The sequence below is a fragment of the Xenopus tropicalis genome, chromosome 3, assembly GCF_000004195.4.
Source record: "Xenopus tropicalis strain Nigerian chromosome 3, UCB_Xtro_10.0, whole genome shotgun sequence".
NCBI classification, from domain to species: domain Eukaryota; kingdom Metazoa; phylum Chordata; class Amphibia; order Anura; family Pipidae; genus Xenopus; species Xenopus tropicalis.
This window is the reverse complement of record NC_030679.2, coordinates 115,463,975-115,490,795: the sequence shown is the minus strand read 5'-3', so window position 1 is coordinate 115,490,795 and position 26,821 is coordinate 115,463,975. Positions and strand designations below refer to the sequence as shown.

General features: G+C 40.8%; 1 protein-coding gene across 3 annotated transcripts in view; it reads left to right on the top strand.

Annotated features, from left to right (window-relative positions):
• The first annotated feature begins 7,748 nt into the window (after positions 1-7,748).
• Positions 7,749-26,821, top strand: part of adamts17 (ADAM metallopeptidase with thrombospondin type 1 motif 17) — a 141,744-nt gene continuing 122,671 nt past the window's right edge. Inside the window, exons 1-3 of one of the 3 annotated variants that reach the window (XM_004912664.4) lie at positions 7,749-8,143; positions 16,250-16,614; positions 23,450-23,624. In XM_004912664.4, coding sequence (XP_004912721.1) covers positions 8,104-8,143; positions 16,250-16,614; positions 23,450-23,624 — 580 coding nt within the window. In that variant the 5' untranslated portion in view covers positions 7,749-8,103. Of the gene's footprint in view, positions 8,144-9,221; positions 12,805-16,249; positions 16,615-23,449; positions 23,625-26,821 lie in introns of those variants that run through there. The other 2 variants (XM_002939268.5, XM_031899240.1) reach the window with 2 other exon arrangements.

Here is a 26,821-nt window from a genome sequence, read left to right as displayed (position 1 = left end):
AAAGCAGTGGTTAGTGAATGTTAGGTTATAGGCTTGAGTGAAAAGGTGAGTTTTAAGAGACACCTCAGAGCCAGACATGCATGCATTGCATAGGATTACAGCTGGTCTGTGTCTGCCAATGCTATGCCCATGTATCAGTCCATCTATGAGGCACTTTCCTAAAAATCTCATTGTTTGAGTCACTATTGGAGGAAATGTCATGATAATGACTTTAAAAAAAGATAATGTCAGCAATCAAAATGGCCAGTATGCCTAAGGCTGCACATCAGCCCTGTACCACACAACTAATAAAGATAGCTTTATTTAATTAAGGTAAGCATTGTATCTGCACCTAATGCTGCAAGGTGCAAAACCTTTGCACTCAATTCCAGAAGCAATAAGATATGCAAGTGACAGCAAATGGCGTGTAAGCATGTGCAGCTCGCTCCTGCCATGTAAGAGATGCCAAGAGGCCAGTCTACAGGTATCAACCTGCACAGCTCCTTGTAACGCAACCTGGCACACATGTTCCTTAGCTAAAGGCACCGCCAGAAGCCCTATACTTACTACTTGCTCAAGGCAGGCATTAAGAACAAAGCTGGTTTGTGCAGGTATGGGATCCCTTATCCAGTAAGCCATTATCCAGAAATCTTTGAATTACAGAATACAATGTTCCATAGAATCCACTCTTTGTAATAATAGAACAGTACCTTGTACGATAAAGTATGTATCCACGTTGGTGACAAACCAATCCTATTGGGTTTTTTAAATGAGTAAATGATTTTTAGCAGACGAGGTATAGTAATCCAAATTACAAAAAGACCTCTTATCTGGAAAACCCCAGGTTGCATGCGTTCCGAATAAAAGATCCTGCACCTGTACTGCAAAGTGTTGAACTCTGCACCTTGAGCCAGATGCAGTATCAGATTCACAACTGATGCAAAGGTACAGCACCATAAATGAGCCCTTATATTGAATGACACAGAGATAAATTGCATGATATTGTTCTGTAGCTGTATGATAACAAACAAAAGCCATTACTGTAGTGTTAGTGCCTGCATAGGAATATAAAGAACAATATATCATTCTGAAGGTTAAACTTTGATAGAAACTCTAACATGAGGCACAACTTACTGTCAACGTAGTATATTAGCTCCTGGGAAATCTCTCATGCACCACTGACTTAAAGGTGGCCATACCCCTTACAATTACGATCTTTCCTGTGACCATTGGTCGCAGGAAAGATCGTTCATTCCCACCACTGACGTTCAGAACTGAATTGTCAGATATAGAGGTAGAAACAAAAAGGATTCTACCTTCACCTGACGATTCAGCCCCTAACATAGATTTTGCATGGGTGCCTTCGACAGCGCCCAAGTAAAATCTTTCGTCCCACCAAATCGATAAAACGACCAATATCGGTTGTCTTATCGATCTAGGTTTAGTATAATAATAGCGGTGCGTGTATGGCCACCTTTATGGTTAGTGGCTCCAAAACTCTGGGGTGAGAGACAGTGAAACTTGAGCAAACATGCACCCTAGTATCCTTCTTTATTTTTAAAGCTCTATCCTCTACCACAGCAGTGCACTGTGCTAGTCCAAATCCAAATTAGAGATGCACCAAATCTGGGATCTGGTTCAGTATTTGGCAAAGATTTGGCCTTTTTAAGCAGAATTCAAATTAGTTCTATGCCTTAACCAAATCCAAATTCTTAAAATCATGTGACTTTTTGTCACATAAACCCAGAAATTTTTTAGCATGCAGTTCTTTTTAACCCTTACTTATCCTAATTTGCGTATGCAAATTAGGTTTTAGATAAGGTTCAGTATTCGGCCAAATCTTGTGCAAAAAATTCATGGTTCGGTCGGATCCTGAAATAGTGGATTTGGTGTATCCCTAGTCCAAATCCAAATTAGAATATGCCCATATAGGTATGTATTTTCTAACTAATGCTGGGCATGTGCAGGGCTGCTAATCCACCCGCAGCACCAGAGGATTACATATATGCAGGTCATGATTAAACAGCAATAACTTGTAGGGCTAGTACTAGTAGCACTAGTACATGACAGAGAGGGAAGGTTAATAATTGAGTTCCCTATATGCACACAATCCAGAAATCATATCAAAGCGTTTAGTGAGCAGACTGGTGAACAGCTCAGGACTTAGATATAAGCCTTAATATCCACAAGGTGGGGCTGTTGCTTGGAGCATCAAAATCTTAATGCAATAGTGCACATTTCTTACTTTGGCCCCTACATATTGCTGTTTCTTCCTATCATAGGAATATTTTTACAGTATTCAATATTATATCAAGACCTAGGGCATAAAAATAGGGTTGCTACATTTCTAGAGGCTAACAATTTAAACTGGTCCTGTCTATGTATGTTGAGTAATACATTCACCCATGTGTCGCAGTCTTCATTCTACTTCTTCACCCTTAATTGCTAGCATTTAAAAGTATTTAAAGGAGAAGGAAAGGCTAAGTCACTTGGGGGTGCCAAAATGTTAGGCACCCCCAAGTGACTTTAATTACTTACCTTTTACCCCGGGCTGGTGCCCCTGTTAGGAGAAAACCGCACCAGCCCGGAGTACCTGCAGCGAACGCTTCCTTCTGTTGTCAAAATCCCTGGCCCGGCGCATGCACAGTAGAGTGAAAAGCTGACTTTTTTGTTAAGGTTCGGCTTCTCACTCTACTGTGCGTGCGCATGCTCGCAGAGAAGGGATAACGAAGAGAAGACGCTCGCAGCTACCCCGGGCTGGTGCGGTTTTTTCCTAACAGGGGCACCAGCCCGGGGTAAATGGTAAGCAATTAAAGTCACTTGGGGGTGCCTAACATTTTGGCCTTTCCTTCTCCTTTAAAGCAGAGGTTCCCAAACTTTTTTACTCGTGAGCCACAGTCAAATTTAAAAAACTTAGAGAGCAACACAAGCATCATAAAAGTTCATGGTGGAGCCAAATAAGGACTAAGATTGGCTATTAGGCAGCCTCTATGCACACTGTCAGCACACATGGGCTTTATTTGGAAGTAAATCTTGTTTTATTCAACCAAAACTTGCCCCCAAGTCAGGAATTCCAAAATAACTACCCGGTTTGGGGGCACTGAGAGTAACATCCAAGGGGTTGGGGAGCAACATGTTGCCCCTGAGCCACTGGCTGGGGATCACTGATTTAAAGCATACCTGACCACATAATAGAAAAAGCACAGTGGTCAGGATAACACAGAATGTGAAGCAGCAAGAAGACTGTTTATGACAGGTGCCAAGAGTTGAGACATCAAGTGCGTGACATTATGCTAATGCAGTGAACTTTTAATTTTATATTTTCCACAGTTGCTGAACTACAACTTTAACTACAACTTCCAGCAGGCACAGTAGAAGTTTGGTGCTAGATATATATTTATATCAAATAAATCCACATTAAGCAGTATACAGCCAATGAATTCCAAATAGAAAACCCAAAGTTTTACAAATTTTGTTAAAAACATAACTTTTATTGCTACAAAATAAAATGACATGCAATGCTGGTCCTGCGGATCCCCAAATTCCATTTCTTACCCATATTCTGCACCTAAGGCCTGAGTGAAGGGGTTAACACTTACACGCACTCCCGCTCCTGCCCAAGCCCAGAATTTCATTGGAATCCAGGCTGTGTCCTCTCGTGCTCCCACATTCAGCTATTTTTGGGAAAGCACTGCACTCTCCGTGGGCAATTTGCCATTTGTATTTAAGACAATACACAAGCCCTCTGTATTTCTCACCTCTTCCTACAGCTGGGACATGGGCAGGGTTAGGATTTCCTCTGCAAGTGTGGGATCACGTAAATGAACCCCTCAATAAGGCAACTCAGAATACAGGGATTTACTACAGCTCTATTGCCCAGCACAACAGATAAGTAACAGTAGCATTGCTCTTAGCCCTATAATATTACTTCTATCTAAATATATTTAGGTAACTATTTTTAATTATCCCTAGCACCTAAAGGTTTAGGATCTTTCCCCAAGTATGTATATCAAGTATTTGTAGCCAAGGCACTTGAATGCCCCCTCTGTTGTTGAACCCCCACTGTCCACTGGAAAACAAATGCTGCCATTCGCAAATTTAGTCAGTATCCCCCAACAGATATTAAGTTAAGACATATGTGATGCCTTGGACACTTTCTTCTTTTCATTCCAGTACAAGGATGCCCCCAACCTATGTCCTTTCAGTTGAATTGCACTGTATGCACTAATGGCAAGGGGTTGTTGAATGTGTTACTGAATTTTCACATCACAGAATGAGGTGCGATTAAAAAGCAAATGGGAAGCCTGTAAGTTGGCCATTATCTAAAATCCTAACAGGCTATAGCTTGGGCAAGGAGTTTGTTTATACAGAGGGCTTCTCAGGGGACCGCTGATTTGTTTTGCCTATGCTTGTAGGGATCAGGAAGTAGAGTAGAGACTTTTGTTTCAATTTTAATTTAACTTAAAGTAGAGACTTTTGTTTTAATTTCAGATTTTGCCTGGTGTACTGCAAGAAATAACAAAAGCCATTATTTCCTAGTTATAACTATAGAATAAAAATATGTTCAGTGTAAGTCCTACTCATTGAAGTCATGCTAAAAAAGAGGGTCACTGCCCTTTTAAATGCAAACTAAAAGCAGCATTTTCTCACACAAATAAGGAAACTGTGGGAAGAGGAAAAGTCCCATATAAAAGCAGCCAGGTCTCTCCCTCACTACCACCTCAAGCTTGGGCAGTGCCTGGTGCATGATTGTAAAGGGCTGTGGTGTCAGTACATAAATCATTCAACTTCAACTTCTCAGTTTATGACACCACAGACTCTGACTCCAGGAACCCAAAATTGCTTCCAACTCCAAATCCAGAAATCTGACTCCGCAGCCCTGGCAGGGCTATTGAGTCCATACATAAATCCTTCGACTCCTCAGTACATGGTACCACTGACTCCAACTCCAGGTACCATAGATGAAATCAAGAGGCACTCATGGATCCCATGGACAGGCATATGTAAACGAAATGCATACTTTATTGTAGGCAAACAGGACACATAACCTTACGCATTCCGTGCATAAGGCACCTGGAGGTGCCTCCAGGTTACATATCCATTCTTTTACATTTACAGTGACCTATAAAAGTTATCAAATCAAGCAATATATTGATTGTAATTCTAGGAATTCTAGGAATCTCTTTATAAACTTGCAGTGAGTGTGGCAAACAATGTATAGGTCAGACTGCAAGGACATTGAAGGATAGAATAAGAGAGCATTTATCAGACATCAAAGGTAACAAAAAAAATGTTTATAATCACTTAGTGATTTGCTCTGATGGTAATGTAAACTATTTTACTGTAATAGATATAGAAACAGTCAGTTTGGGCATTAGAGATGGTTGCATCTCCTCCTCGTTAAACAAAATATAGATACAATGGATTTTTACTTCGAAGACAAGACAGTCTCAGGATTTTCATTATGTATTTAATGTGGCCTGCTATTATGAATAATTTTAGACTGTAAGATGTCTTATCCTATGGATTGTTGCTTCTGTGATTTAATGGATTGTTGTTTTCTTGTGTTTATTGACTCCTCTCCCTATGCCCTACTGGTCACCTTATAAGTTACTCTGATTGGTGGGCTTGGGGTATATATGTTTGTACCAGAACCTTTTCTCTCTGGCTTATGATCAAGTGCTTTATGCACAAAACATGTAAGGCTATGTGTCCTGTTAGCTTACAAAAAAGTTAGCATTTCGTTTACATATGCCTGTCCATAAGTGCCTGCTGATTTTGTCTGTGGTATCCTAACACTTAGGGGACTATACATGAAATTGTTTACAGTGTATTCCTCCAACTCCAGGTATCCAAAATTGCTTCCGACTCCACAGCCCTGGGACTGTATGCTTTTCAGAAGGAAAGTATGCTAGGTGAAGTGCTGAATCAGCTCAATGGTAGCACCTGAATCAGAGCAAGTAGCTTATTTCCCCAAATAAACCCATAGTGTACCCAACTAGGAACTTGGAGCCACAGAAATTAAACTGCATGCTTAGCAAAGTTGTGTGCAGGGGCTACTATGCTCCATTCCTGGCCAGCACATCCACAGTACAACCTTATCTGGGTTTGTGTTGGCCATAGCATAAACAGCAAGTGAGGACAATGTTCTCATTAATTTCTTGAAGGTTGTGTGCACTCCCCAAAAACTGTGTAAGAAGAACCTTGTCAGTGGTTTGCACATAGTATACAAAGTACATTTTCTGTGTGCTACAATGCTTGCATTACAGACTGGTGCCATTGCTTGTGTGTGAGAGGATACAGCTTTATGGGAATATGGAGTAGGGAGGTAGCAAAGACTTGGCTGGGGGATTAAGAGATAGAGAAGTTGCCAGAAAGCAGCTTGGGTAACTTGAGAGATGAGAGGCTGCACTGCTCCCAGTGGCAAAACTAAAAGTTACTGAGCCTCACAGAAGAATCCCTTTAGGGCCCCTGAAAACTTTAGCAAGATTATTTTTTTTTTCATAATCCTACATTAAAACTGCTGATTAGTGCGCCATTGGGGCCCCTATACCTCTCTGGCCCCAGCTGTCACTTTGTCTGACCCTAATGTAGTAACACCAGACTGACTATTCTACATGGGCATTAAGAAGTGTCAAACTATGCTCGCCTTTGGCAGGTGGCTGGCATAGTGGGCATCCTTATAACTTTAATTCTTTACAGTGAACAAATGAAAAGGAAGAATTTAATGGGATAACAAAGTGTTAAGTATATTGGCATGTTAATGAGCACTTTGTTGGGCTTTTAACAAGCCTCTGCTTGAGCTTTTTAACAGTACACATACAATTACCCTTTAAAACTCAGTCTAGCAGTTGCCATAGCGCCCCTTAAAATCTGATCACAATCTACATGCAGTATTGCCAAAAGGTTCCCATACTGCATGTCATTTGTCTGTATTCTTGCCGGATGATTGGCTATATACTGTATCTTTTAATATACCTTAAAAGTCGCATTTATGACTGCAAGGCCAGTAAGCAAAGAGCAATTTTGAGCACAATTGGCATGTTTTTTCCCAATACTGCAGCATTTTTCCCTAAAATCACTGTGTTGTTACATTCGCCAGTGACATAAATACAGAGAAAGCAGACCCTGCAGTTGCTGGGGCCCCAAAATGTAAAGGGATACTAGTCAGGTATTTGCAGGAACAACTGCCTAAACATTCATCATGAACCTGCTGTAAAGGAAGAGGCCTTAAATGCATTTTGCTTTGGGCCCAGTTACTTCTCCAACCCAATGGCAAACCAGGCAGTTCATCCAATCAGTCCAGTCACTGATTGCAACTTAATAGCTTGGACCAAATGTATTTTACTTGCCCATTGGATGCATTTAGAGCGTACAACGGTTTGCTACTTCCGGAATGGATTTTCCAGCAACAAGTCCAATAGCTGTGAGTGTATTTCAGGCAATGGGAGTACAGAGCTGCCGGTGTTTGTGCGCTTACTTGTCCCAGTCCCACTTACGTTCCATTGCTAACGAAAGGCTGCAAGTGTCCATTCTAATTACTGCACAGAACTCCCATAGTTCATTCCTGCCTTTCCCCCGTGTCTCCCTATCCCTGCCCGATCTTACAAATTCTATCACCGTTTTCACAACCATTTCATCGTCGCACCTGCCAGGTCTGCGCTCCCTCGCAAAACTTCCTTCTCCCCCTGCTGGCGGCCAATTGTATTACACCACAACCACGTGTACCGCTACTTACTCCCGCCCACCGCCGGACAGCTAAGCCAATCCCCCCGCCGGAACCTGCACAGCTCTAACCCGGCCAGGGATCTGATTGAAGCTACCGCTGCCCGGTGGGCGGGACTTTAAACCGCTGCTGAGTTTGTCTGTGGTGCTAATTGCTTCTAGCAAAGGCTGTGAGGCTGCAAATCCCTGCTCCTGCGCTGCTCCTGCGCTGCTTCATCTGCTTTTCGCTGCGCGATCCGTTCCGCACAGCTCCTCATGCACAGGCTATTATTTTATATAAGGGAAACGTACCGGCCCCAAGTGTTCCCAGTAGGAATACAAGAGGGACGTCTGGCATCCTTGTATCCACTGCATCCTGCACAGCCTGTGCCCAGGGCATCACAGTCTTACTGAAGAACCATGCTACTCCTGAGCCTGCTCTGCCTGCTTCTGCCCACAGGTAAGTAACTTGAAAAGGGTCGCTATGGGTTACTGCATTTGTGCACTCTTGCACATTTATTAAGGCACAGAACTGCACAGGTGCAGAAACCCATAGTAACACATCACCTACTGGAATTACTCTGCCTAGTACCATACGTTTGGTTGCTGTGGGTTACTGCACATGTATACCTTTGCAAGGTAAATAAATCCCATTCATTTGACGGCAGACCTGTAGCTCTGTTATTGACCTTACCCTTCCAACTTTTACAAAGGGAAAACCAGTGGTCTGTTTTGACCTTGCAGCCTTGCAGTGGTGGTTTGGTGTTGGCTGTGCAGGGGCACTTGGTTATTGGCTGCAGAGTGGCACTTGGGCATTGGCTGCAGAGTAGCACTTGGGCATTGGCTGCAGAGTGGCACTTTGGCATTGGCTGCAGAGTAGCACTTTGATTTTGGCTGTGGAGTGGCACTTTGGCATTGGCTGCAGAGTAGCACTTTGGCTTTGACCGTAGAGTGGCATTTTGGCATTAGCTGCTTTGACCGTAGAGTGGCATTTTGGCATTAGCTGCTTTGACCGTAGAGTGGCACTTTGGTTTTAAATGTGGATTGGCATTGGCTGTGCAAGGGGAACTTTGGAGTTGGCTGTGCTGTTACAGGTTGAAGGTCTTTTGGAATAGAGGCAGGTTTCCTGCAAGGCTGTGAGTAATAAGCACAACTCTTTTTTCACTGTTGTTGTGTAACAGTGAGGCCCATCCTCTGGTCCTCCCTGTTATTGACTAAATACATTATTAGCTATTAGAAAATGCTGGGAGTTGGAGTCTAACATGATGGGCATCAGTTATTATTACTCTTATTATTATTACTATTATACAGTAGCTTCTGTATAGCAGTTTCCTTCATGTTACATTTCCATCCAGAATGGTTCAGATATGGAATAAGCATCATTAGTTTAACAGCCTTGGATTCTGCTGGCAGGCCGGGGGTTAACCAGCCTTTTGGCAGCGCAGGCGCGTTGCACATTCCCATTTGCTGGCTCGGCGTGGTCCTCTCCATTCCAGGCATCCTGTCTGTGTGCTGCTGGACCTTCCAAGGGCTCTCGGCATTGCTGCCAGAGGCAGGAGTCTGCCACACATGCACCAGACTCATCTTGGTGTGAAGAACACATCTGGACTAGAGTCAGCCGCTTTGCACGGAAATCTAGGGCATTTCCAACCTGCTGCTGAATGGGCTTCACTGTGATAGAAAGGCTGAGAGACTCTTAAGATGATATCTGATGAGGAAAAGAGAGTGGATATTATAGAAACCTTAACAACAAGGATGGATTTCTTTTATTTTACTTTTTTCACCCGAGGCAGACAAGGCATTAGGTTAATGTAAATGATGGCAGACTGATGGCAAATGTGTTGAAGTGATTGCTTTCATGCGTAATAATTCCCTATCGGCACAAAGGGCCATGGCTGATAAAGCAGTGAAGACGGGCTTTGGATGGTCACAACTGTTGTTAATAGAAGGATAGATTGGTTTAAAATAACATACTAACATTCTGTTTAAAAACGGCAGTTAGCTGGGACATGAAATTACAATCTGTGGTCATAATTTTGAAAGGTTTGTTGGTCAGCCCCACTCTGCTAGATTGAATGAGTGATAGCTTAAAGAACGGTGGTGCAATGGTTTATAGAAAAGAACATTGGGTGGATTGTGGATGTGTGTGAGAAGTTATCCGTATGGTGGTAGAAGCTTTGATATGTAATAGTGCTGGTGCTGCTTTTCGTCTAGCTACAGAGAAGCAATTTACTTTGATTTTGCCCTTTCCTGTTATGTCTTTTCCATAGAGGCTTTCTCAGATATTTTAAGTGAAGGTAACTGGATCATCTGGAGGGGGACATCTGCAAAATCCAACTAGCAGGACTGCATTGACTAGTTTTAGCGTATAACTGAAATTGAGACTGTGGTTGGATAGGTTTATCTGTCCATCAAAATCTTGCTGTGTGAGACGCAACAGTACAAGATATTGGGGGATGCTTTAACATAAAATCTGACCAGATAAAACTCGATTCCTTTTCTATGCACAACTGCATCCGGCAGTCAATGCATTTTAAAGAAAAATGATGTCTAGCCAACTTGATCTTATCTTGGAAATGCAGCATGCAGCATTCAATTTCTGCAGGGGTGTTGGTGCCCAATCTTGTTACAGATCAGATTTTAATATCAGTTACATTATTTTTAGATACGTTCAACTGCATCCGACTTACAGGAGATCTATTAATGTGCCCACTTCTAACAATACTTGCTGCCGTTTTGCAATCAGTGAAGTCCTGCTATGTACTATTAAATGTGTCCCTGGTTTTTTTTAGATGATCTGGTAGCCTTATTTTAAGCTAATGTAGATAGAATGGATACGGTTAACTAGCTAGGGGACGTTTTTTTGAGTAGAACAGTTTATAGAAGCTTGCAAGCTTGGTGGCCTGGTAGGAATAAGGCATAAACCAAGGACATTATTTACCACCTTGAACTGGCGACCTACCGATTTTTGCACCAGAAAACTGTCCTCAAACAGTTCCATAATATTAATGGTTGCTTCTATCATAAACACTACTTGAAGAAATGTTGTTGTTCTTGTAACTGTATCAAAGCAAAATGTCCTTATGTTAAAGGAGAAGGAAATGGTAAACCACTGGGGACAAATGTTATGCACCCCCCCAGTAATTATAATCAGAAAACTGCACCAGCCAGCAAGCACCACGGAGCAATTTTCTTCCTACGTCTTTCTTCCTTCTTTCTTCTTCACGTCAGATGCACACATACAGTAAAGTGAAAAGGTGCACTTTAAGTAAAAAGCTGGCTATTTCACTCTACAGTTTATGTGCCATCCAGGGGCATTGAAAAACAAAGCAGTGGAAGAAGATGAGTTGTGCTGTTGTGCTTGCTCAGAAAAAACCCAGGGCCAGTGCAGGCCTGTGGTCACTGGCAAGTGATTATCACCACTGGGAGGTGCATAGCACTTGTGATATAACCTTTCCTAATCCTTTAAAGATCCATTGGTAGTTCTTAATGAAATGTCATCGCTTAAAGTAGACTCGCCATTGTCTAATATGTTATTGTCATATTCAGCCATAAGTCTGAATAGTCATGGTCTTATGGATTGCTTTAGTTATGATCTGAGACAAAATCCAGCAGGGAAAACATTGTCAGTCTTTTACTATTGTTGTCTGTAGGAAGACCTTGACTTGTGGCTTATGTCAAAGGCAAAATGTTACTTGAGAAAATGTGTAAGCCAGTGTTTTCTTGCAGTGTTTTTTTCCCATGAGCAAGTGCTTCCTAGGATCAGCAATGGGAAGTGACTGTCAACAGCTCCGCTGATTCTTTTCCCAGAGGAGAATCTCGGCAGTCATCAGCCCTGTGTGCTATGGTTATATGATTCCATGATAGTGACAGACATGGTGTAATGAACCAGAACACCTGGGGGGTTAGTTACAACTCAGCACTAGATTAAATGAATGTGTAAATAAGATAGGATGGAACCCGCAATGTGAATCCGAGGAAATTAATATTAAGTCATGTGGATTAATTATTTGTTTAAAAAACTACCAAAACCTCAGCATCTTCAGTGGCCCTTAAAGTGTTTAAAATGAAGTTGCCAGTCATGAAATAAAATAATGATTATCGGGCATGCCAACCAAGGCTATGCTGCATGTGTCTTGTGAGAATGCTGTAGGGCGGTGTTAGGATGCAACATCCGGTGGCTCACAGGGATATCTGGTATTAGCTATAGCACTGGGACTGCAAGCCCAGATCCCTATATTACTGTGCATGTACAGTGTGTGTGTGTCAGGGGGTGCTTGGGGAGCTGTGTGAAGAGGCTCTTTATATTTTCATAGCTGATGTTTCAACCTGAGCTTATCCTGGCAGGGTCCCCCTCATTGAACATCATAGTTTCCGTTCATTAGTAGCTGGAGTTCGTCTAGAAGCAGAGAGTTTGAGGAAACTGTATTTAGTACAGCTGATTCTGCTGAGGGGCTTTGAATTTTTGGTGCAGAAGAAGGAAAGACTGCACTTGGGGGTCATCTAAGGATCTGTGGGCTGAAAAATTGTAAATGTAGTTTTTTAACAGCCTTACTTTCAGACTCATATGCTGTGTTCTGTAGGCAGAAGAACCACATACATTTTAAAATAGGCAGTAAAAATCCTAGTTTATGTTCCAGCAATTTATTTAAAAAAAACCCTTATTAAACGCTTTATTTCGGAGCAGCATTATTTTGCATGTTGCCTGCCACTGTCTTTAATAGTACGTCTACACAAGAACGCCAGCTGGATAGATCTATAGGCCTTTGAATCTGCAGCCACTGAATATAGGGATGTGCTGAATGCATCATATTTGGATTTGGCCGGAAAAAAAAAAACACCCCAACAAAAGATTTGGGCAAATACCAAACTGAGTCAGAAACTTAATTTGCATATATTAAATTGAGAACAATTAAAAATGGCATTCATTGTGAAAAAGCAAAATTGTCTATTTTAATACATTCTGGACGCACACCAATGCCATAAAAAAAGGCATCATTTTCTACTGGTACAACTCAGCACAATAAAATGGAATCACTTTGCTCATCTGTTCAGGTGCACTCAAACCTGCATCAAACGCATAAAGAAAATGCCCTTAAGGATATCCTCATATAAACTCAGGTGTGTTAATTCACAAACAATTCATTATCCGTCAGAGATTCAGTATTTCTAATGCCATTCCCCTGTAGTCATGTTATTACATTATTTAATCATTTTTGGTCTTTCTTGGAGTTGACAGAGTTGATCTGTTATCTGATATGTAATTACATAGCTACACAGCAGGGTATTTATATATACTATAGTAGCAAACACACAACAGTGCATTATATTTTAATCACTTTGATACATTTTAATTTTTTTGGTGTTACTGTTCCTCTGACACCGGCCACATATTGAATCCACATCCTGCATGGCTAATTAGCAATTAATTAAGATGCATTCTGCAGACTGAACTGATATACTGAATGTGTGGCCATGAAGTATGCACCAAAAGTAATTGCTTACCAGCCATGCAGGATGTAGTTTTAATATATGGGCGGTATTAAAGGCAGCGCCGGATTTCTAATCCAGGCGCATCAAGGCCGCCCCCATTCTGCACACCCCCCCCCCCGCACAAGTGGGGAGGGGTCCCCATTGCTCCATATGGGAGCAACATTTCACTGCGGTGGGGTGCCATGATGCCACTAAGTTTGTGCCACACTAGGCCCGGGCCTTTGTGGCCTCGCCACAAATCCGGGCCTGATTAAATTGGTCAGGTGGCAACCCTACTCTAGACCTGGCCTGTGCATAGTAGCCTTTGACAGGGACTGCAGGGATGCATTAATGCAGTCTGCATGGGTTCCTGTAGGCCTGCAGTATATGGATGTGCGGGATTGCCATCTGGCCCATATTTTACTAGCTGTTAAAAACACCTGTCAGTACAGTTGCTGGTAAATTTGTAATACCCTTAAATTTAGCACCTGGATTGTTCCAATCTTATGTCTCCATAATTAGCCCTCATCATAGCACTGTGTCTTTTGTAGACATTCCTCCCCCTTGTGTCATGGCCCTGCCTTTTTTTTTTTTTTTTTTTTTTTTAAGTATTTTTATTGATTTTGTTTTTTAACTGGAAAGGTTAGAAAGAGATAGGGAAGAGGGGAGGGAAAGGGAGCTGGACGGTCACTTTCTTCATTCCGCGGTTGTTGCTGTGGATTCAAGCCATGGGGACCAGATGCCTTTGAACTTGTTTATGCAGCCTCTGGTCAAGTAGGTGAGTTTGTACAACTGTAGCTGCGAGTTAATCAAGGCAATCCACTTGGCAAGTGTTGGTGGGGTTGCGCCCATCCAGTGCATGGCTATGGTCTTTTTGGCATAGAAGAAAAGCAGTCTCATGAGGCATCTAGTATATGTTCTGGGCACCAGGGAGTCAAGTAAGCCTAGTAGGCATGTAGTTGGGTTATAGACTTGAGGGAGTGACAATTCTGTAGCCATAAAGTGTACAATTTGTCTCCAGAATTTCTGCATATCAGGGCAGTCCCATATCAGGTGGAAGAAGTTAGCGGAGGGGGCCTTGCATCTCAAACAAGTGGGAGAGGCAAGTCTTCCAACGGTGTGCAACTTATAGGGTGTAAAGTACGTTTGGTGAATAATTTTGAATTGTATGAGCTTGTCCCTAACACTCACTAGGGGTTGGTATAGGTTATCAATGATTTCGTCCCAGTCATCTGGGTCTAGGCGAATACCGCTTGATTCCCATTTATATTTTACTCTGGGCCGTGGGTCATACCTCTTGGATATCAGGTGTTTGTATGTGCTGGAAAGAAGTTTTCGTCTGGTTGGTTGGGTTATTAATTCTTCCAAATCAGTGTGTTGTATTTGTGGCGGTGGTGTTGGGAATTGGGCTAAGCAAAGGTGTGAAATTTGGACATATCTGAATTCTGACAGGTCGGGTCGGGAGATAATTTGGCGTAATTGGAGTAAGGTGTTTAGGGCTCCGTTTGTATACAAGTGGTCTATACGTTTGACTCCTAGTTTGGCCCAGGTTTCTGCTTCTGGGAATGTTGCAAAGTGTTTGAGGTTGGTGTTGCCCCATATTGGTGCATCAGGGGATAGTAGCCCTGCTGCATTGGTGAGATGTGCCATGCTGTCCCACGCTCTTTTAGTGGCATCCAGGACAGGCGGTAAAGGGCTAATGTCTTTTCGGGTTCTATAGAGGGCGTTGTGTAGACTTTCAATGGAGGTGAAGTAAAGGGCTTCTAATAGTGATGCTGGGTTTTCGGTATCAAATGTTTTCCAATTGGCCACGTGGAAGGATTGGGAAGGCCCTGCCTTTTTGCATCCCCTTTATATCACTACCTTTTTTCGTTGCAGCCAGTTATGTTGGCTGCCATCCCCACTGCACTACTCTGCTTTGTACTGTATTACTCTACATATGGCAAATGCATAGTATTCAGTTCTTCATTTATGCATATGCACAAAGGGGCCTTATTTATAAACAGGTACAACAGGATAATGTTGGAATAATTATGTAAATATAATGTAAATGATTGTCTTAATAACACTGGTCATCGTAATCCAGGGATCTGGTATTAAATCACACATGTAGAAAAACAGATTATTTATTTACAACATTTCTACATAATTAATTCAGTATCACCCTATTGCTAATGAGAATGTTCTATTGTTAACTCCATTGGGGCAGAGCTGATGTGAATGATCAAAAACTCTATAAAGCTTTCTACAACATGTTGGTGCTAATAAAGGATAATAATTATCCACACCTGTTATATTTCCTGTGTGTAATGTATAATAATATATAATATAATTTATAATGTAAGTGTTATCTTCTTGTTCTGGGATGCTAAGCTGTTAAGTCATAAGAAAATAAGAAAAGTAAATTAACTTGATTTTGTTTAAAGACACTTTTTACATATATATTTTGTCACTGTTATGTTTTGGAAACCTGATTGACTAGTTGGTTACTTGCCCACTCCAGAGATCAAGGAACACCCCTTGTAAAATGCATTTTAACATAATTAACATTGGTTTTAAATATAACATTTGAACATGTAGGGTTTAAGCGTAGAGGTGCATCTGTAAAATGCCTCTTGTGAGTTCTTGCAAAGTAAATCACTTCTAGGAGCCTTAAGGAATTTCTTCCCAGAATCCTGTTATGACTTATTTGCATACGTATGAGGCGGTCTCCTCAATCCTTTTAGTTTGTTCGTATATTACCTGTATACAGCCCCTCTCCCTTCCAATTTTTTTGTGACTGTGTTGAGTAACAGAAGTCCATTATGCAGATTATCTGTGCCCTGGTAAACTAATTTTCTACCTCGCAAGGAGCAAACATGAAGTAACTTTAGTTCCCTTGTTTGCCCTGTGTAGCTCAAAAAATAACAAGAACTGTAGATTAGATAGGCACAAAGTTCAGCACAAGCCCTATCCATTGATCTCATGTTGAGCAAGGGAGTATACAGCCCCTTTAAGTCCTTTGTGGTCCTAGTTATATAAATTGTCTTACGTGATGAATTTGACTGTTATTAATAACTGCATTTGCAAATGATATGTGCTTTTTCTTTATTAGCTGAATCCTTTGACCCAGAGATGGAGATTGTGATTCCGAAGGTGGTGTGGCCAGCAGACACTGACCTGCCTTACAGAGGAGAGGGACCAAACTACAGGAATTCTAGAAAACCTCGCTCTGTTCTGGGTGACACAGGGAATTACCCAGATATCCTGTACATACAACTGCCTTTGGCAAGTAGGAACCTATACTTGAACCTGCAGAGGGACCATCACTTTCTAGCTCCAGGATTTGTAGTGGAGGAGAAAACCAGGGATGGAAACACAATAAAAAGACAAACACTATTGGATGAGCTCTGCTTTTATACTGGACAAGTCCTAAACCACAGCAGTTCTTTTGCATCCATCAGTACATGTGCCGGGCTGGTGGGTACCTCCCTCTTCTTACATCCAGTCTAGTTGCATGAAAGTTATAAAACTGGTATATTTTTATTTCATTTTGTGTTCATAACCTTGAACGCTTGTATTGGTCAGTTTTATGTTGTCTGAGGTATTGCAACTAGCTTCCACATTGTGGTAGAAGCACAACTGTTGTTTATATTAGCTGTTTATATTCCATCTTATAGAACTGGCAAAGGTAACTGATAATTGTCCATTAAATGTGCAGCCTGATTGAACAAGTGAGTAGACATTTCTGTAGGGAGTTTACTTACAAGAAAATTATATTTAGATTGTAGCAAAATATAAAAGAGACATGATGGAATAAAAAATGTTCACATGCTCCACCATACTGAATGTTTATGGAAGAGCGTTAATCTTCCAGACACTCAAGAAGGCACAAAAAACTGTCAAGGAATAATCTCTAGAGTTAGAGTTTAACAGCAGCTCAGAATCCCAACTGAACAGAAAGTCTGGTTAAAATCATCTGTCAAAAGTAGCAATTCTGCTACTTACCTAAGATCAAGGGAACCTGTTGCTTTGGCAAGACAGACTGTTGCTATGATTGACTACAAGGGAGATGCAGGTTCAAGCAATTGCAATCAGATCTATAAATGTTTTGGAGAAACTGAACAGTAGATGTCCGATGGGCTACAGAGTTGAAGATCTGTACAATGCACGTGGCACCATTTAAGACCAAGCCATGTCCAGTCCTAAATGGTGGTCTTTCAGCTTTTAAAGTTAAGTCAATATTTAAAGGGCACTTAGAGTGTACTACTAAAAAAAACATTTTGGGAAAACAGTAAGGATGGAGGCATCGAATGAAAAATCTGGACGGTGATGCTAAAGGAGCAGACAGTGGACGCAAGATCCATTAGCAACAGTAGATGAAGAAAGACTACTGAGGCAGTAATATTTGTAGAAACCATAGACACAGAAGAGAAATACAAGGTAAACGTCGGATTGTATTTCATGAAGATAAATATAATGATTTGATGACAGAGTAGACCTTTAATGTAAAAACCTTTAATGAAAAAGAAAATGGTTTGAGACAGAAACTTCTTTATGGATGGAAAGAGGCAGGATCTGTTGGGAACAGACAGTCTCAGTAGGAAATAAGAAGACAGTGGATAGAAAAGAAAGAAGTACTGAGCAAAGTGGTAGTGGTTAGCCAAAATAACTGAACAAGCCAGTTATATGAAGAGTTTTTGATATATTGAGAGGTGTCAGTCCTGCCTTTTGCAGCATTTTTTTTTAATGTAACCAATGTTCTCTCTAAGCTGTGTGCATGCACACACATTTTGAGTCTTGAGTCCAGCGCACACATTAATTTGTAGTTTGCAAGTATGTATTTCTGCAAGTGTAGTTGTGGTCCCCGCATTTTCCCCACAGTCAGTGGAACATAAAACCACATTCATGAATTTACTTGCTTTAAAATGCACTCCTTGCTCCTTCCTATAGTTGTGGTTATTGCCTCTTAGTCCTTCCTGCCTTCCATTCTGAATTAAGGGCTGCTCTGGACTAGACAGGAGCTACAGGGTTCCCTCGGTGTCAATCTCCACAGTTCAGTTGTGCTGAAAGAATAGGACAGACACATCATCACTCGTACACCAAACACATGGAAATTATTCCATACAGACTACGAAAATATTAGTTTCAGTGGTGCCAGTTTGCAATAAAGCTCCTTCACAGTTGCGATTATTTTGGCAAATGGATGCAGTTGCTATAGGTGCAGCACAATTACATCAATCAGCTCTTGGCTACTGCAATGGTGCTGTAATTCCAAAAATAAACACTTCATTGTCGGAAAAAGACATGATGATTGTGCTCAATATTGCACTTTGCTCACTGCACTTGCAGAAGTATATGTGTCCTATAAATTTGTACTTATTATAACCTGCCCGATGCTCTTCACACACAATTCTTTGAAGTACACAAACAGTTTTAAAAAGTGCGCCAATAGATAATTTTCATAGTGAAAATGGGTGTGACTGTGTATCACATTCACCATTTAAGTGTAACCGCAATGGTGTAAATGAAACAGTACTGTCAGGAATAGATATAGGGACACAATGCTGTCTGAGATCTGGGTCAGTTCACAATTGCTGTTGCCAAGTTGTTTTGTTTGGAAGAGCGTATAACAGTTCTATTATAACTCTCAACACAGTATCAGTTCTAGTATGTGTATATACACTACATTCTGTATATTGGTTCCCAGGCCTTCATTCCTTCGTCCCTATAGTTTTCTACACCTGTATTTTAGCCTCTGCTAGCTTTCCTTTGACATCAGTGGAAATGCCAGACTAATCACTATTGGAGTTTTAGGCCCAAAAATGAGATGGTTTTGGAAGAGATCTGCCAGTGCTTGTAGCATCAGGTGGTTCCCATTGAAGTCAGCTTTAGGTGCCATTTTTGGCATGTTCTCAGAATATATTTTTAAAAGCTCTAGGAAGTTTTTTTTTGTACTTCACATTAAAAAGGGACTTTCTTCTTTGAATTAATGAATTGTATATCATAGATTGGCCCATTTTTACTTTTAATATGGTCTTCATTATTGCATTTGTAGGCTTTTTATGTTATTAACATTTATTTTCAATTTCCAGTCTGCAATGAGAAGGCTGTCTGGTTGTGTGGGGTCTTTAGCAACTTGAAAAGTACATGTACTAAACTTACAGTTATTTTTAATCTTTAATGTTTATGTTTTTTTTAATGCTTATATATTTTTTTTTTATAAATCTTTCAATATGAATTTCAAACTGCTGTCTGGTTGCTAGGGTAATTAAACCAATTTGAATATTTGCCAAACCATAAAAAATGAAGACAAATAAAACACATTAGAGGTCATATATGAAGTTGAAGGCAGGGTGTAAAGTGCTAAAAATAAGCACTTGCACCCTACATTCAGTCTAAATGAATTGCTGCAGGTGTCTGCGCTCCATTTTGGACCACAGAGACCTGCTATCCTCATACAGCGCTGCCTGCAAAAAAGTTCTTGGATTTATTAACTTCATCTGGATGTATCTATCTCTCACTGACATAATTATATCTGGAATTTGTTTTAGAGCATCCTCCCACATGTTTTCGGTAAGCCCAGGTACATCTCTAAGCCACTTATCTCAAACCCTGGAAAGTTGGTCCAGACAGGCATGCCACTAGATATTGTAGAACCAGGACAGGAAAGATCTTGCTTTCACAAATATGCCTTGAGTGAATTTCTCCATTGCTTATTGGTCTCTTGGGAAATTGGGTTTGAAATGCATGTCTCAGTTGTCGGGACCAAAAAAACATGGCCAGTGGGAGATGGTTCATCTAAGGGCTGGAAATTTACCACACTACCTTGTAATTCTTTGTGATGCCCAGCAGGATATGTCCTGTTCCTTCAAAGAGGGGTCAACTGGGGCCAAACCTGCCTCTCATCCTAAACAGCTTTAGCATAGGGGTATGGAATGCCTGAATAAGAGTAACCATAAGGGTAGTTAGTATATAGTGACATTTTCACTGCAGTTTTGTATTCTCTGTGTTCTCCAAACTGCCCAGGAGCTCTTTCTCTTGTGCATTGGCTGTGGACAGTACTCATCTCTGCAATACAAAAGGCACTGTTGTGTTTAGATATCAGATCCTTCATCCTGATGCTGGAAAATGCAGCAAGATGCCAGCTCTGTGGCCAGTACCTAGCAACATTGGGTTAATTTTGTCAGAGCTTCCATTAGTTTGGATTTGCTGTATCATTTAAATATCTAGAGTACATGGGGCTGCCACAAGAAGAAACAATGAAATGTGACATTTTCACTGGCCAGCTTTCAGCAAGAGTTTTAGAACTCAAATTGCTCAACATGCTTTTCTCATTAAATAATCTTAAATTGGGCCCTTTTGCTTCTCAGATTGTTTCAGTGGACTTAGCTTAGGGGTCTTTCTATGAAAATCGTGGAGGAATTCTAGCAAGGGATAAATCAATTTCAGATTGCTTTCTTTTTGTGATCTAGGGCCAAGAGAATAAAAAAATATACAAAATGCTGCCCACCTGATATTCTTCTTTATTAATACATGACTTTCCATTAAAGATGCTAACTGCACCATAGTTTTCCGTCACCTGCTTCCAAAAGATACAGTAGAGCTAAAGAAAACAAATGATGAAGATGAACTACAGCAGGTATTTAGCTGGAGTACTGAGCATATATTAGCCTCTTCCCCTGCTTATCAGTGGTTGTTAAAATGTTGAATATACTTATATTCCCATATTGTTTTATGGTTATTTGTTGCTTTGTCACTATTCTTATGACTACTGAAGCCCCTAATGGTGCTAGATCATATTACTCTGTAATCCCATGATATCCGCCCCTGATACAGACCCTACATGTTAAGGTGGCCATACATGGGCAGCTTTATGCTGTTGATTCGGCTTCTTCAGACTGATTCGCCAGTTCATCTGTTTGGGGCCAGATGTCAATCTGTCAGGTTTGATTATCCTATCATATTGAGGGCTGCATCCATTTGTTCGTGCAGTCCTTTCCCTGCCAGACTATATCCTTATCGTTGTGATCCGATCATTTGGCCCTATATTGATCAGCCCGATACTGCGCACTTCTAGGTGGGTGTCACAATATGAGTGAGTCTTATCATGTAAGGTCAGCTTTACTTTGTAACCTTGTTATATGAATTCCTGATATACAGTCCACATGCTATTTTGTAATGCCATTATATAAATTCCTGATACTGGCACCACCTCTCATTGTTACTCTGTACCGCCATTATGTTAATCCCTGATATTTTGTGTTGTGAAGGTGCATGGTAGGCAAGTAATGGTGCTGATCTTCCATAGACTAAAAATTATAAATGATTCCCAGTGATACCTAAAGCATAACCAGTGCAGTATATTTCATTTTTAAAATGTAGTTAGCATTGGGCAGTTTTAATTAAGTGTGAGCAAGGGGGCTGTTGTAAGCCCAAATTTGGGACAACATTTTCTCAGTCTTAAAGATTTGCAGAGACAACATAGAAGTCTGTTCTCATTAAACCCCACATGTTGATGCTAGTGAAGAGGTTGTAGAATGTAGCCCACTTGGCAAGTTCATTTGATAGGTCAGAGGTCCTGTCTAGCAAGGGCTGTATATTCATTATTCTGCTATGTTAGCATTAATTACACTATAAGGCCCCATAACTAAGGTGTGTAATAACAGCTGCTCATCTAGACTTTATTTGGAACTGATGATTCATTCAGAACCTGTGCACTTGAGTTACTGCGTTCAGTTCCAGAAGTCAGAGAGCTGGAAGAAGTTGCAGTGTGGAACGTTTCCTAGACAGCCAAGCCTTCTCTTTTTCTCATCATGTCATACCTCCTTGGCTTCACCCACACCCAGTTACCAAGTCAACCAAACTGAAATTATCAAAAGACCCCTCATATATCTCCGCTGTAGGTCCTCTGTGCTCCAAGGGTTTTGTTTATACAGGAAAATCCTTCCGTTGTTTTTGGCAAAGGTTCTATGGAGAAGGGAAGTTTCTCTTCTGTTTTAGTCTCAGGGTGAGCCTCCTTCTGTGCTGCGGTTTGCAGGTCAATGAGGGATGCACTGTAAAAGCGGCTTCCCAACCAGGCATGGTGTGTTAGTGAAGCTGTAAAGCAGCCAAGAAGTGGCTGATTGCAGATAACGACCCTTTGACCCATATTGTCTGCTCATTTTCTGCTTGCTGGGACAGCAGGAATCAGTTGCACCCGGGTCATTTTAAATGTGTGTTGTCCGGTCAGTTGGAGGAGCTCATTCATCGCTCCCAGCTCTGACCTGTGAAGTGGAGAGGGAAAATGCACAAGCTGCCAGACATCATATTGTTTCCCTTCTGTTTCAACAACTCGGATCAAAGTCTTTAGCTTGACACCCATCCCCCTTTATGTCCCCTTTGTGTACACTCCACTCACTTTGTAAGGTAAGGGAAAATGCCAATGATTTAGGGTGGCCTGAATCCCAGCTGGCAGAGGATGATGGGGTTGTAGTTCACAATAATTGGAGGAGTAGAAAGTTTGACACTATTCATTTATAGAGATTGGCTGGCAGTTTGGTATATTCATTAGTAGGTTATTATGCATTGTTATTACTATAGAGCTATGTAGGCAGGACTGTTTTAATAAATGGGCAAAAGGGGCAATTGCCCAGGGCCCACCATCAGACCTTTCATCTGCTAAAACTTCTGACTGAAACATCCCCCCAGAAATTGCAGACCCTCATTTTAACTAGCTGGAAGAGCTCAACGTAACCAATATTTTTACTTTATACCAGAACAAATGTTCCTAAAAGATATATTTTTAATAAAAATCTGTCATATGTAATCACAGTTTATCTTTTCCCAACATTGTTGGCAAAGGCTGGACCTCAAGTCTATAAAAAGGACAGGTGAAATGTTTTACGATAGCTGCGATTGATGTTACCCATACAATCCTACAATTGCAGAGAGCATTTACAGCACCTAAGGCTTGGGGGTGCTGAATTCCAAAATGTATTTAGGTAAACCATTAATGTCATAATGACTGTATTACATATATGGGTAGGCCTTGTATTTCATGTCCACCACAGTGGTAGGGACAGCATGAAGCTTGGTATACCTTGGAGGGGATTATTTTATAGGCTGGAGTTTATAACCCTTGGTGTTGTGGAAATACAACAGTTCCCTTTATTTACAGCCACATATTTGTCCATTACTGGCAACAGAATTTGTCCATTTTTGGCATCTATGAGCCTAGACAATTTAAGGTGTAATTGAACAGGTAGTTTGAAGTTATATTATGCTGTTCCAGAGTATTAACATGGAAGTTCTCTCTCTCAATCTTTTATCTCAGACTGGATACATTCATGTAGGAGAGGAGCAGCTCATGATCCAACCCATCAACAGTACAGCAGAGTCCAAGTTCCCCTTGTCTGGAAGAGAACACATTATCAGGAGGAAGCGTTCAGTACCTTCCATCTCACATATCCAATTAAATGGGGCGCGGAGAAACTGCCATGTTGTGTCAGGTGGGTGAATTTGTTTGTTCATGAATTGTTAGTTTGCTCTCTAATTGAACATAGGAAGAACTTACGGTGAAGTAAAAGTGGCTGATGCCATGAGTTTGGGCATCAGCAGCAGGTGTGAGAAAAATGGGATAGTATTGAGAAAATGGCAATGTAATCAATGTACACGGTCTAGTCATCAATAACAGCCAATAAACAGGTAGCATTTACTGGTCACCTGTTCAAAATATGAGTTCTAAGGGCTAGGCCAGTTGCACACTAGGGGGTGTATTTATTAACATTGGAGACAAACATCACTGGTGATGTTTAGCAGCCAATCAGTAATTAGGTTTAAACAGTAAACTACAAGTTAGACATCAGAGATGTTAGTCTCCAGTGTTAATAAATACGCCCCAAAATTGTTTTATCCAAAATTTTGCCAGTAAATTTTTGGAAGGTGGCAAAATGTTAGGCATCCCCCAGTAAATATACCTTGTACCCCAGGCTGGTGCTCCGGTTACCTAAAAACTTGCACTGGCTGAGGGTATTTCTGTAGAAGATCCTCGTTGCCATCTTCTTCAGTCTTCTTTTCATTTCAGACCAGGAAGGTGCATGCGCAATGGAGTAAAAGCCACAAATGAATGGCTTTTTCACTCTACTGTGCATGACTAGGCCCAGAAAAAAGAAGACAGAAGAGGAAGGAAAATCACACAGATGAGCTTCTACAAAGACACTTTGGGCTGGTGCAGTTTTTGGCAGGAGCATCAGCCTGGGGTTTTAGGTGATTATAATCACTGGGAGTGCTTACATTTGGCACCCACACTGATTTTAACTTTAGCTCTCCTTTAAATGAGCCATAATAAGTTTTACTTTTTGCTAGATTTGTTTTGCCTGTGATGCTAGGGGACAAGGGAAAATACCCCTCTGTATGTTGTTAAATAGCTGAAAGTGCTGTTTTGTGTCAGCTGCTGTATACCATCATGGGAAATACATTTTTTTTCTCTTATCTGATCAGTCAGCTGGGGGCAGACACACAGAACGGATTTTAGCTTGAAAACGTTTGAGACTCCAACGAGCAGAGACCCTTTGGTACATGGTGTTTTCATCACAGCTGCTTGTGGCAATGATCAAAACACTGTTATCTGGCATAAATCTCTTCTCATTCACTTGAAAAGGAAGCAGTGCCATCTGCCTTACACCAGCAACAACAGCTCCAAAACTGGGTAGTGTACATTACTGAGAAGTAACCATGGGTATCAGGTGACCCACAGCCTCTAGCCAAGAGAAATTGCATTTCAATCTCAAATACTGTGTGCCAGAGCTTTAGGGCTTCACTGCCTGTATCATATGTACTTAAAGAGATAGGACTGCAAGCTGCAAATTGTAAGTGATGCAGTGGTTCCATGGCATCTTGTATCTCAGAAATCTGTGGGTTTTCAGAGCTTGGGCAACCTGAATCTGCTCGACTGTTCATTGAACTTTAGGAGTTCTATAGAGAAAAAAGATTTCCAGTGCGTTGTGAAATATTTGGGCAGCATTTTCAGGCTGCTCTAGTTTAAAAAATATAGCACTTTCCAAAAGCTAAGGTGTCATCCCCAGGAAATCATGTCTTGGGGTTGGCGCTACTACATTGCTTAGAGTTTGTGGGCTTTTTTCACAATATGACCCCATTCTTTTGTTTGATCTTTATTGTGCTATAACTCTGCTGCTATGCTAATCAACATGGCATTCATTCTTAAAACTTTGGTGTCTACCTATTTAGTGATACTGGAAGAATGGAATGATAAATAGGCTTGACACACTGGTAAAAGTACAGACATCAATCATATAGGAGGGACTGAGTCTGTTGCTATTATAGAGAATAACCTAACTTATTTAATAAAAAAACATTAATTCATGCTATTTTTTCATATCATTGTTTATAATGGTAGAAATGAGTTTATAATGGTAAAAATGAAGCATATAATTTTATAAAACATAACACAGCTTATTTAAATACATAACACCCCTCTTTATCATGTAACCAATGTTGTTTATGTAAACAAGTGCAGCTCTTTTTTATACATACTCAAACTGTATATAGCTATGTATGGGATTGTGATATAAGGCTAATGCCAGACGTGTCGTTTTTACACTGCATATTTTCTCCGCCTAAAAACGCCGCACAACCCACACAGCCCCTGACTATGGCGTTTTTCAGCCTAGTATTGGTGACGTAGCAAATCCCGTTTCCCATGGTGCTAATAGTGCGAAATAGTAAAAAAACGCTGTGCATTTCCGCAAGGTCTGGCAGCTGCCTTTGTGTATACATAGGAATAGGTTGCTGTGCAAATAACGGTGTATTTCAGCAAACGCATGAAAAGTCCGTGGTAACGCGTTTTCTAGCGTATTTACGCATAGTGTGTTTTCCATAGACACTGTTTAAGTTATTTCTATGGATGAGGATATCGTGCGTTTTTCAGCCGCCGAGAGAATTAGAAAATACGCAGCGTAAAAACGCCTCGTCTGGCATCAGCCTAAACTGACTGCATTGCTATGCTATACTTAAAGTGGTGTTTATGGCAGGTACCTGCTAACTTGTATTTTTACATTGATTGCTTTTCAGTCTGTGCTCCCCTCAAACTGTTTTGGGCCAGTCCCACAGTTTGTAAACCATTGTATTAGTGCTTAGAGTATGTACCATTAAAATTGAAACTTCTAGGATTTCATTTTTCTGACTTGGCTAACCCTGAGGTGTCATTTGAAACATTAATTCTTCTTATGCCTTGACATGCTCTATAATTACACATAATTATGCTTTTAGATTTTGCTATCTTTGCACTAATGAGCAGGATTTCCCTTTTTACTTCAAATGAGCCTAAAAATAATTATACTTTCTATATTTTACCCCTCAGAGGCATTTCTGTAGCCTCACCCTGGGTGGAATTTTGGCCCTGTATTTTTGGTGATCTAATATGCATGCATGTATCCAAATAGAAGTATCAGTATCACTAATGCCAGGGAAGTCCCATGCTGCGATCATAAATTGTATGTAACTCTTTTATTTATTAAGTAGTAAAATAAGCTATATTTTCATGTTAAAAAAATAGATGATGGGGAATGTCTAAAATAAAAATGACTATAGGGTAAGCTGAGCTGACTAGCTCAACTTTTTATTTCCATCAATTTATTCATGAATTGATTAACTAAATACTTTAAAATGTTTTTATTACATTAAAATG